The sequence below is a fragment of the Pagrus pagrus genome, assembly GCF_965226575.1.
Source record: "Pagrus pagrus genome assembly, chromosome: 20".
NCBI lineage: Eukaryota > Metazoa > Chordata > Actinopteri > Spariformes > Sparidae > Pagrus > Pagrus pagrus.
In genome coordinates, this window is record NC_140207.1 from 399,050 (window position 1) to 411,549 (window position 12,500).

The 12,500-nt window shown below is 45.8% G+C and overlaps 1 protein-coding gene across 1 annotated transcript in view; it reads right to left on the bottom strand.

Moving 5' to 3' along the window:
* Positions 1–12,500, bottom strand: part of LOC311249261 (receptor-type tyrosine-protein phosphatase mu-like) — a 157,572-nt gene that overhangs the window by 80,914 nt on the left and 64,158 nt on the right. Inside the window, exons 10-15 of the mRNA XM_084340158.1 lie at positions 9,714–9,867; positions 9,445–9,620; positions 9,242–9,351; positions 7,629–7,830; positions 7,036–7,138; positions 942–1,123 (exon numbers count right to left, since the gene is read on the bottom strand). Of these exons, the coding sequence (XP_084196284.1) occupies positions 942–1,123; positions 7,036–7,138; positions 7,629–7,830; positions 9,242–9,351; positions 9,445–9,620; positions 9,714–9,867 (927 nt within the window). The remainder of the gene's footprint in view (positions 1–941; positions 1,124–7,035; positions 7,139–7,628; positions 7,831–9,241; positions 9,352–9,444; positions 9,621–9,713; positions 9,868–12,500) is intronic.

The following is a 12,500-nucleotide window of genomic DNA, read 5'->3' on the forward strand; positions in this document are numbered from 1 at the left end:
CTAACTAACTAACAGACTGGTGTTCTAACTAACTAACTAACTAACTAACTAACTAACTAACAGACTGGTGTTCTATATAACTAACTAACTAACTAACTAACTAACTAACAGACTGGTGTTCTATATAACTAACTAACTAACAGACTGGTGTTGTATATAACTAACTAACTAACTAGCTAACTAACTAACTAACAGACTGGTGTTGTATATAACTAACTAACTAACTAACTAACTAACTAACTAACTAACTAACAGACTGGTGTTGTATATAACTAACTAACTAACTAACTAACTAACTAACTAACTAACTAACAGACTGGTGTTCTATATAACTAACTAACTAACTAACTAACTAACTAACTAACAGACTGGTGTTCTATATAACTAACTAACTAACAGACTGGTGTTCTAACTAACTAACTAACTAACTAACTAACTAACTAACAGACTGGTGTTCTATATAACTAACTAACTAACAGACTGGTGTTCTAACTAACTAACTAACTAACTAACTAACTAACTAACAGACTGGTGTTCTATATAACTAACTAACTAACTAACTAACTAACTAACTAACTAACAGACTGGTGTTCTATATAACTAACTAACTAACTAACTAACTAACTAACTAACTAACGAACTAACTAACTAACAGACTGGTGTTGTATATAACTAACTAACTAACTAACTAACTAACTAACAGACTGGTGTTGTATATAACTAACTAACTAACTAACTGATGTACTCAATCAATCAATCACTGCCTGCCTTTCTCTCTCTCTGTCTCTCTGTCCGTCTGTCTCTCTGCCTGCCTGTCTGTCTCTCTGCCTGGCTGTCTCTCTCTCTCTGTCTGTCTGTCTCTCTGTATCTCTGCCTGCCTTTCTCTCTCTCTGTCTGTCTGTCTGCCTGTCTGTCTGTCTGTCTGTCTGCGAGGCACTGACCGATGCAGAAGGGCATGGCCGCCCTCAGCTCGCTCATGGGCAGCTCTGCACTGAAGTAGTACTGGGAGTCGAGCAGCGAGGCGTTCTGGAAGTGGATCGGCACCGGGTAGCAGCGCAGGATCTCTGCAGTACCTCTCCTCTGCCTGCGGGGGCGCTCCTCCTCCACCACCACCTGGTACTTACTGCAGACACACCGGTTAGAAACAGGCTGAGTCATTAACTTTTCATCTAGCCTGTTAGTTGTTCACTTAGATCACTGCTATGTCACTCAGTAAGACAACTAGTTAGCTAACTGGGGTGGTATTTAGTTAGCATGTTAGTCCTTCCATTAGACAGTCAGTCAGTTGGTAAGCTTACAGGTATAGGTTAACTAATGACAACTATCTGAGTCAGTCGGACGTTTGCAGTCACTTAACTAGTCTGCTCATAAATGGATTGGTTGGTTAGTTACTAGTTATTAGGTAACATTTGTCAGCTGTCCACCAGCAGGACTCAACACGGTCAGTGTGTGTGTCCATCAGTTAACGAGTTGTGACTCTGTCTTAACGAGTGTCCACAGCAGCAGCTCGTCTCTGGACATCTCTGGTCTCCTTCTCAGCCGTCTGCTGGTTCATTATTCAGCTCAGCAGAAAGGTCAGCGCTGCCTCTGCTCCACTCCATCACTCCCTCCTCACTTTTATTAAGTCTCTGTATGTAGAGGCCGTAACTTCACGACAGTCTGACATTAAACTGATGATTCATGTCGTCCTGTCTGTGCACCATGAAGTCCTCTGTGGGTGGAGGACACGGAGAACACATGGAAACAAAGAGCTGGAGTCTAAATGAAGAATCTGGACGTTGTGTGAAGGACCAGCTCTGAGTGAACGCGAGAGGAGGCGTGGGCTTGTTACCAGGGCGACTCAAAGCTTCATGAAGCTCTCTGACAGGTGTTCAGCTTCATGAAGATCTCTGACAGGTGTTCAGCTTCATGAAGCTCTCTGACAGGTGTTCAGCTTCATGAAGATCTCTGACAGGTGTTCAGCTTCATGAAGATCTCTGACAGGTGTTCAGCTTCATGAAGATCAGCATGTTGAACACAACAAGTTCCATTTAATATTATAGATAATCCACAACACTGGACAACAGAGACTACCTGCTCTACTGAGACTCTACTGACTCTCCTTCTCAGCTGCTCAGAACCCCCAGCTGTGGAGGACAGTGGGTTCAGATCCAGACCTGCTGGAGTCTCATCAGGTTCTGATCCGGAGCCGTTCACCGACGGGAGCAGAGCTCAGAGTTACTTTGTAACTTGTGGGTTTATCTTCACTCCTGTTTATCAGCCTGACTGCAGCAGTGATCCGGAGGTGACCTCCACTGTCGGGTGGTTCTGTTCTGTACTGTTGACTGCTGACTGGAGCTGGAGGGGAAATGGACTTTCCTTCGTGAACGTAATGTTGCAGAGAGGAGACAGAGAACCAGAACCAGAACCAGAGTCTCTGCTGAGTGCTGACTTCACTCAGAGCTTCAGCTCAACTCTCTGATGTGTTAAAGTTTCCTTCTGGTTGTGTTCGGTCTCGTTCTCAGACTTCCTTCCTCTCTCTCTGACTCTCTCCTGAAGTTACAGCCACAGACGACCAGATGAAACTCAGCGTCACCTCGAGGACACTGGAGGATTTCTCTGCTTTAACTTTGGTGGAAACGTTTGTGATGATGTGAGAACACAACTCAACAACATGCAGAACAAAGGTCCAGTTGTTTTACACATTTTAATACAGAATCCTGACGGATTGTGTGTTTTAGCTCTGAGGAGAACGGTTGAACATGAACTCTACAGAGACAAACAAAGACCAGCCAACAGCAGACAGACGATTAGTTTCTGCTCTTCTCCAGCAGGTGTCACAGGACAGCCGTGTGTTTCACAGAGTCACTGAGCTGCACCTGAACGCAACACAGTGAGTTTTCAACAGTGTTTGTGTCCTGAGGGAGGCTGAGAACAATAGTTGTGTTTTTCACAGGAACCAGACTCAGGACAGAAGTCATACATCACACACACACACACACACACACACACACACACACACACACACACACACACACACACAGGGTGTGGACGGTGAAACTGCAGCATTGTCACATTTCCTGCCGGACAGGAAGCTAAAGGAGGACAGGAAGACACACACACACACACACACACACACACACACACACACTGCAGTATCTATATTGTTTAATTCCCTACAGAAACACTCAAAACAGACTGATTCTATCATTTTTCTGTCTTCTACCTCTTTAATTTTTTTCTTTTCTTTCTTGACATTTTCTCTCTCTCTCTCTGTCTCTCAGTCTGTCTCTGTCTGTCTCTCTCTCTGTCTCTCTCTCTCTCTGTCTGTCTCTCTCTCTGTCTGTCTCTCTCTCTGTCTCTCAGTCTGTCTCTCAGTCTGTCTCTGTCTCTCTCTCTCTCTGTCTCTCTCTCTGTCTGTCTCTCAGTCTGTCTCTCTCTCTGTCTGTCTCTCAGTCTGTCTCTGTCTCTCTCTCTCTCTCTGTCTCTCTCTCTCTCTCTGTCTCTCTCTCTCTCTGTCTGTCTCTCTCTCTGTCTCCCCCCCCCCGACAGACCGTCACCAATCACATTCCTTCACGCTCACGTCGCAGCACTTGTTGTGTGTGTGACAGTAATCTGATTACAGCCTCAGGTCGCCCGCAGCAACACCTTTTGTCCTGCGATCTGAAGCTCTTATACATGCGTGTGTGTGTGTTGTACTATGTGTGTGTGTGTGTGCCTGAAGGCTGACACACACACACACACACACACACACACACACACACACACACACACACACTCTGGTGTCAGAAGACACAAAAGCGAAGTTAAATATAAACAAACATGAAATCGTATCTGTGAGCAGCATCTGTTCAATCTGATGGATTTCATATAAACCATCGTGTCAATTAACACACTGCACATCACACACACACACACACACACACACACACACACACACACACACACACACACACACACACTCTTTACATCTCCATCTTGATCCTGCACATAAAGAAAAACATAAATTTGTCTGAATTGATCCATTTTCCTCTTTTCAGTCGTCTTGTTTCTTCTTTCACACGTCGGCGATCACTCGGCGTGTAAACGTGTTTTATATGAACGCTCTGTTCTCCCAGGCCCCCTGAACACACCAGCTGTGTAGTTTTTATTTTATTTGACTTTTCTAATCGATCTTCTAACCCGGGAACAGTAGCAAAGTCAGGCGAGCCCTCATCAGTGGGTGTGTAGATTAAATGTTAATCTTTAAATGTGCTGCTGACGGACGCTTTGGTCCCACATCAGCTGCTCAGAGTAACGGAGACAGAAGGTCGAGCTCAGGCACCCACTTCAGCCGAGGTGCATGCTAACACTGTTAGCTCAGCAGCTACAGTGAAGATGTCAATTATTGTTTCATGTCTTGAAAACGATCCCTCATTGGATGTTTCGGGCTCCAGGGCGGGCATACAACCTCAGGTTGTGATCTCTGTGATCACAGCAGACGAGCTGTATGGAGACATCTGATGTTTATATCATCAGGAGGAGACGATGGCTGAGCCTGACTTTATATCATCAGGAGGAGACGATGACTGAGCCTGACTTTATATCATCAGGAGGAGACGATGACTGAGCCTGACTTTATATCATCAGGAGGAGACGATGACTGAGCCTGACTTTATATCATCAGGAGGAGATGATGGCTGAGCCTGACTTTATATCATCAGGAGGAGATGATGGCTGAGCCTGACTTTATATCATCAGGAGGAGACGATGACTGAGCCTGACTTTATATCATCAGGAGATGATGGCTGAGCCTGACTTTATATCATCAGGAGGAGACGATGACTGAGCCTGACTTTATATCATCAGGAGGAGATGATGGCTGAGCCTGACTTTATATCATCAGGAGGAGACGATGACTGAGCCTGACTTTATATCATCAGGAGATGATGGCTGAGCCTGACTTTATATCATCAGGAGGAGACGATGACTGAGCCTGACTTTATATCATCAGGAGATGATGGCTGAGCCTGACTTTATATCATCAGGAGATGATGGCTGAGCCTGACTTTATATCATCAGGAGGAGACGATGGCTGAGCCTGACTTTATATCATCAGGAGATGATGGCTGAGCCTGACTTTATATCATCAGGAGGAGATGAGATGAGTTTTTGGGTGAACTGTTCCTTTAAAGTCGACGTTGGCCTTAAAGCAAGTCTGTGAGGACACTCAATCTTGCTCTGTGAGAGTGGTGAGAGAATGAACTCACTGCAATCAGGTGTGTGTGGCACTGATTGGCTGTGATTAAGCCCAGGTGTGGGGAGCCTTCATATACCCTGAGTCTCCAGTGCCCTGTGCTGACTCTATCTCACCCTCAGAGGTAGTGGGAGGTTCTCCCTGTGGCTTCTCCAGTTGTCAGCGTTTCTATAACACCAACTCAGAGCTGTGTGTGTATTTGTTGTCAATTGCCTGTTTCCCAGTGTATAATTTGGGTTGCTGGAGAGTTTGTTGCGACTCCAGCCTTTTGGTTTATCAAAGGTCTCCCGGGCAGCCTTGCTTTTCATTTCGGGTTTTCTGGGTCTCCTGGACATTTTGGTTTTGAATCAGCTGCTGGGCAGCGGTGGTTTAGTTATTCGTTTTAGCGCTTTGTTTCATGAAGGAAGCCGGTAGTGGCTCAATACAGTTTTGTTTCTTTTCTCCCCTTCCAATCTATCGCAACTGCGATTTTGTGGTTATCCCTCTGGGATCAGTCATCAGTTCTCGTACCAGGATCACTTCATGCTGTGGTGTTCCCCAGGGCTCCATCTTGGGCCCATTGTTCCTTCATCATGTGTTCACACTGGGCTCAGAAACACAACACGACTCATAACTTTATATTTTCTTCACCTCGATGAGTCTGAGTCAGACACCTTCCTCCACCTGTGCAGCAGCCAGTGGTGGTTCAGACTGAAGGTTACTGATGTTTGACGGACGTATCGTGTCATCAGAGCGTCTCCCTCTTCAGTCTGATGAGCAGCATCAAAGCTTCTGGATGCTCTTATTGTGACACAACATCTTGTTTATTGTTTGTTAAAGAGATAAACTGTTAATTAATAAATAGAGACGAGCTGAAGCGTCTTTGTGCTTCCTGTCAGCTCTGACTGGAAGAAAAGGAAGCACTCTCACTGTGTGTGTGTGTGTGTGTGTGTGTGTGTGTGATTGACACATTAGCTGTTAATCCCTTGTTAATCCTCGGTGTTAGCAGCAGGCTCTGATTAGCCCCGCCTGCTGATCGTTAATTAACCAAATCCCTCGTTACAGCCCAACGACGGAGAGCAGACAGCTGTTGACATGACGACTGTTACCGTGGATACCACCTCCCTATGGACCGTGTGTGTGTGTGTGTGTGTCAGAGTCAACTGTAAAAGTTTGTACTGCACTGATCTTCATTTAAGAGAGAAATGTTTGAAACAAACTGAATTTAACTGGAAATAAAACTGAACTTATTAAATCATTTAGTTTGATATCAGTCTAATATGCAGAGATTTAATAATAAAATATTCATAAAATAAAATAACAGAATGAAGTTGTGTTTGGGGAGATGAGGAGGTGTGATGTTAGAAACGATTCACAAAAAGCTAAAGATATTTTCTATCTAACTTAAACACACATTCACTTTATCAAGTTGTTGTCTGATCTGAGCTCGTTTATATCATCAACACATCTAATATGAAACGTGTTTGTGTTAAATTAACACGTTTGTGACCTCAGTCTCTTCTGTCAAAGACATTTTTAATCTGACTGTTTCATTGTTGAATTAAATCCTTTAATATTTAGTGTTCAGTGTAAACTGACGTTAAAGATCTGAGCTGAGTTCTGATGTGACACTTTGTTTTAGTTCCACTTTCTTCTTCAAAGTGCTTCATGTCGCGTTTTAATGTTTAACGTTTGAGTCATGAAAACTTTATGAAGCAGAAGATTGATGCTGCTGAATATTTGATCGTGTGTGTGTGTGTGTGTGTGTGTGTGTGTGTGTGTGTGTGTGTGTGTTTGTGTGCGTGCGTGCGTGCGTGCGTGCGTGCGTGCGTGTGTGTTACCTGACTGGAGCTCCTCGGCTCTGGGCTGGTTTCAGCAGAACAGTGACGGTGGAGTCGGTCTGGTTCAGAGGAGACTCCTGATCGTACGCCGGCATCAGAGGAGCTGAGGACAACCACAGAGACACTGTTACATCATCACGTCGCAGTTTTAAGACGATGACTCCTCTTCTTCATCCACACTCGTCCACTGTCGGGCCCAAATGATCTGAGAAAACTGGATGTCTGAATTGAAGACTGAAAGACATCCGTATCGTGGATACTGAATACTGACACCCCTAATCAGTACTGACTGTAGGGAAACCGTTAAAGGGTCCTGATGGTTGACAGTACTGGACCAGAACTGGTACAGAGAGTGTCTGAATAATAAAAAACTGCATATCAGGATCTGATCAGGATCCAGATTTGGATCATGTCCCACAGCTTTGGGACATCTGTACTTTGGACGGAGATCTTTGACTTTCTAAGACAAGTTAATGATCAATCGGAGGCTCGTCATTGGTCCGTTTGGAGCGGTATCGACTGAGGTCTGTCTGTTGGACATTTATTAACAATGATAATGTTGTTTTTGTGCTCTTATTGTGAAGGACACACACCTGAGATCTTGGTGGTGAACTGGGTGATGACCGGAGGCCCGAAGCCTTTCACAGTCGACGCTCTTATTGTGAAGGAGTAGGTCGAGCCCGGGTAGAGGCCGCTGAAAATGTGGCTCGTCTCATTGGCCAGTTTGAACACCTTGCCGCTCTGATTGGACAGGTCAAACTCTGTGTCGAAGGAGCTCAGGGCTTTGTAGGAGATCTGTGAAGAAGAACAACATTTATGGCTCACAGGGGATTGTGGGTAATGGAGTCTTTAATGGACACTGAACACTTGAAATCTTGTTGAAGGTTGCCTGAGCAGATTAAAGGTGGTGCTCAAAACTACAACTCTTTTATCTAGGTAGATTAACACCAGGTAGATCAAGACCCGCTCAGGTAGATTAAGACCCGTCCAGGTAGATTAAGACCAACTCAGGTAGATTAAGACCTGTCCAGGTAGATTAAGACCCGCTCAGGTAGATTAAGACCCACTCAGGTAGATTAAGTCCTGTCCAGGTAGATTAAGACCCGCTCAAATAGATTAAGACCCGTCCAGGTAGATTAAGACCCATCCAGGTAGATTAAGACCCGCTCAGGTAGATTAAGACCCACTCAGGTAGATTAAGACCCGTCCAGGTAGATTAAGACCCGCTCAGGTAGATTAAGACTCGTCCAGGTAGATTAAGACGAGTGGCGACATCCAGAGTTTACTCCAAACGACGTCATTTAGTACATTTTTACAGCCTAAACAGTCACTATGCTGTTTACACGGAGGCACGCTCCGCGTTCACGCGAGTCTCCCTCACAGCCGATTGCACTACGGAAGCTGCGCCGGACAAGATGAACGAGACTCAAGATAGACACACACACCGGCATTTACTTCCTGCTGTGAGCGACCGAGTGACACACAAACACAAGAGGGATCTGCTGCACTAGTGATTTGAGACTTTGAAACTCAAACCAGGAAGTAAATGCCGGTGTGTATCTATCACGTTTCTCATTCATCTTGTCCGGCGCAGCTTCCGTAGTGCAATCGGCTGTGAGGGAGACTCGCGTGAACGCGGAGCGTGCCTCCGTGTAAACAGCATAGTGACTGTTTAGGCTGTAAAAATGTACTAAATGACGTCGTTTGGAGTAAACTCTGGATGTCGCCACTTCAGGACACTTGCATTGCAGCGGATGAGCAGTATGGAGGAATATTACAGAGTTTTTGTGTAGTTTTATGGACATTTCCCCTATGTCGCCACTTAGCATCGTTATACGGATTATCGTTGCTGGAGAGTAGCCCCGCGGGTCTCCAGCTGCACTTTGAGGAGTAAGAAACTACACCGGACTTCTCATCAGCATGTGGGTAAGTCGATAATGACTGAATTTTGTTGTAGAGTGAACTATTCCTTTAAGACCCACTCAGGTAGATTAAGACCCGCTCAGGTAGATTGAGACCTGAGTTAAGAGTTATTGATAATCCCGCCCCTCACCACATGTGAGGAAACTGTCCGATTATTTTCTACTTTACCTTTTCATGTGCGTCTTTTCTTTCTTTGCAAACCAGATTAATTTCATACCTGATGTGTTGAACTGCAGTTTGAAGATGACCTGTCGGCAGTGAGTCACCTGGTTGGAGTGTTTACCTCGTATTTCCGGATCAGGCCGTAGGTCTGCAGCGGTTCCCTCCAGCTCAGACTGATCTGCTGCTCGTAGCTGCTGCCCAGGATCGAATCTACAGGAACGGCTCCGGGAACTGAGACAGAGAGATTTATAAGGTTAAGTTCACGTCCGGTTCATCAACAGAGAAGCTGAAGTCTAACTGACGTCTCTCTGATCCCACTCGTACCGTCCTCGTCTGTCAGCACCAGCAGCTCCTCGCTCTCCTTGCGTCCCTCAGGGTTACTCAGGACGAGTCTCAGGCTCACGTTGGTGAACGGCGGAAGGTTACGTACGGTGTGCTGCGGCACGGTGCTCAGAGTGTCGTAGACCACCTCCTCTCGCACCTCCTCCTTCACCGGCTCCCTGCAACAGAGTCAGGAGGAGGGTCACCTGTCAGCCCCTCCCTCTCTATTAGCCCCTCCCTCTCTGTCGGCCCCTCCCTCTCCCTGTGTTTACCTGCTGGGGGTCCCTGCAGGTCTGTAGCGGTACTGCACAGTCAGGTTGTAGCTGTGGCAGCGGGTCACGTTGTATCCGAATGGCTCCCATCGGGCCGTCACCTGTTTGGACTGGATGTCGACGACCTCGAGATGCCGCGGGCCGTGCATGGGATCTGACACACAGGAACAGAGTGGAACAGTTGATCAGGATGCTTGAGGGAGGAGGTCTGTGATGTGATGACGTGAAGCTGAATCCTTGTTTGTCTCGTTAAGCTTCAGGAAGAGTGTCTCTGCTGATTCTCACGGAGGTACGATGTTTCAGATGTTTCAGTCTGGATAATTCAGGTTCTATAAGAGCGACCATCACACTGAAGACCTTGTTGGAAACGAAGGTCAGCTGTTAGCTTCCTTGCTAACGGGGTTTGGTCATGGTATATGGGACACTGTATATGGGATCGATCTTTATGGATTTACAGTACAATGACCTCCAGAAGACACTCGAGTCCCAGGCTGGATTATTTGATCACACTGAAGACCACAGCTGCTGCATCAGTGCCAACGGGTGTCCACCATCGAACATATTCTCAGAGGGCACTCAAATTCATATTTATTATTATTAACTTATTGTATACAGAAGCCCACAAGACACAAGTCCCGGCAGGGTGAAAAGTCAGGAGCTAAGACTTATGGTCCAAAAGTTCTGAATCATTCATAAATGATGCAAATTATGGTCGTAGACAACGAGGCCGATCTCGGTGGGTTAACGTGACGAACCAAGGTGACTTAAAAATACAAAGATTGTAGAAATCTACTGATTATTTCCTCTTGATTTTATGAATGAAAGACCTGAAATGCAAAACAAAATACATTTTGTTTTTTCTATTCCCCATTTTTTGTAACACATCTGGTGTTTCCTGTCTCATTTCCTAACGAGCTAATGGCAGCAACAGTTTAGTTTAGCAACAGACAAGAACAGAAGACGCTCTGAAACTGAAATCTATAAACATATTTAAACGACACAATCAGCGGACTAATGGTCCCTTTCAATCATTGACCGACGTCAGCATCGTAAACTCTGTGTGGCCTCGAGCCTGCGAACAAACGTCACACACCTGAGCTGGAGGAGGAAACGAGGGCTGAACCGAGCGCTCGGCAGTCTGCTGAGCGTCAGTCAGTCAGTCTGTACGTATGTGATGAAGACAATCACGTGTTCACGTCGACTCCAGTGAAGTTCATCACAATCTCCCTCTCCGTCTTCATCCAGGAGTTCATCAGTGTATGAACGGTTGTTTTCATCCACAGACACAGATATGTGACAGCTGCATCAACAGAAGTCAGATTGTGATCAGCAGCGTTGTGGTTAAACAGATCTGTGACGGCGTCACGTCTTCATGTTTCTGTCACAGCTGACGAACAAACACTGACAACAGGCTGAAGTCTGAAGCTCAGTGAGGACCTGATAAAGATCCTGTCAGCAGCTCCGTCACGCTCAGCTGACGTCTGTTTCCACGACGATTCGACTCCCTTTGGGGTTGAGTCGCTCTCAGCCAATCGGCAGGCGGCCTGAGCTGAACAGGTGACCCTCAGCATCTGTGCTGATCTCCTCGATGAAGACTGAACTGAGTTTTGTCAACAGGCTGAATCCTTCAGACAAACAACAGATTTACACTTTATCTTCTACAGAGCTGTGACATCACTCCGTCCTCAAGACCATGGAGACCATGCTCTCTGACTGAAGCTCTCACAATGTCACAGCATGTTTCCAAACCAACATTACTTTGATTAACTGACGGCAGATTTATAATCTTTCCTTAAAAAATCAGTTTAAAGGTACAATACGCAGGATTATTTTCTACAAAACGACGTGTAGACCATTGACATATAAAGATGGACGACATGTCTCCACTTCCTCTCACTGTTCACGAGCGCCAACGTTAACAACCCGCCATCAAACCTCTCTCTTCAGTCACTCTAGCTCGATCGACCATCGCTGCTCTCTCAGTATAGTTGAGAGTTGAACATTGACAGCTGTGTTGCGTCAGGTCTGTCGGCCAGACGATGGAGTTCAGATGCATCAGAGCTGTGCTGAGACATATTTCCAGGACTTACCAGGTAGTCTGACTTCCTCGCTCACTTCCCTCCACAGCAGCTCTGTATTTGTCCTGTCTCTGTACAGTAGATGTGTTATTATACAGCTCTGTGTGTCTGCAAACAGCCACGACTACTGGTTATTATCCTCCATCGATGTTCATGAACGTCTGGACATCAGTGACGTGAACGTTAACGCTGAGAGATGTTCAGAAACAGCGTCGTTACCTCACTTGAGTTCAATATGTTCAACTCACCAGGACGCTCGAACGACACAAACTTCACACGTTCATGTCACTTGTGCCGTGTGGAGCAGAAACATGCACATTTGCGTCTTTACATTGACTTTGTATGTAATGTGTGTGTTGTATGTGTTGTGTGTGTTGTGTGTGTTGTATGTGTCCTGACGCGTGAATTATTTGCCTTCGTCTGGGTTAGGGTTACGCATCATTAGTCACCGCTGCTGCTGGTTGACACAACGTGCATTCTGGGATATATGAACACTGACTGAGGAAGAAGCCCAACATGGCCGCCTCCCAGCTTCCTGTTTCCTGCAGCGAATTTAAACGAAATCTGAAAAAACAAGATTCAACTGAACAGAGACACAAAGAGAGAGAGAGAGGAGGGTGATGGGAGGAGATTAAAGGAGGCTTCGAACCGAGCACTCACACACACACACACACACACACACACACACACACAACAATCTAAGTGCTGT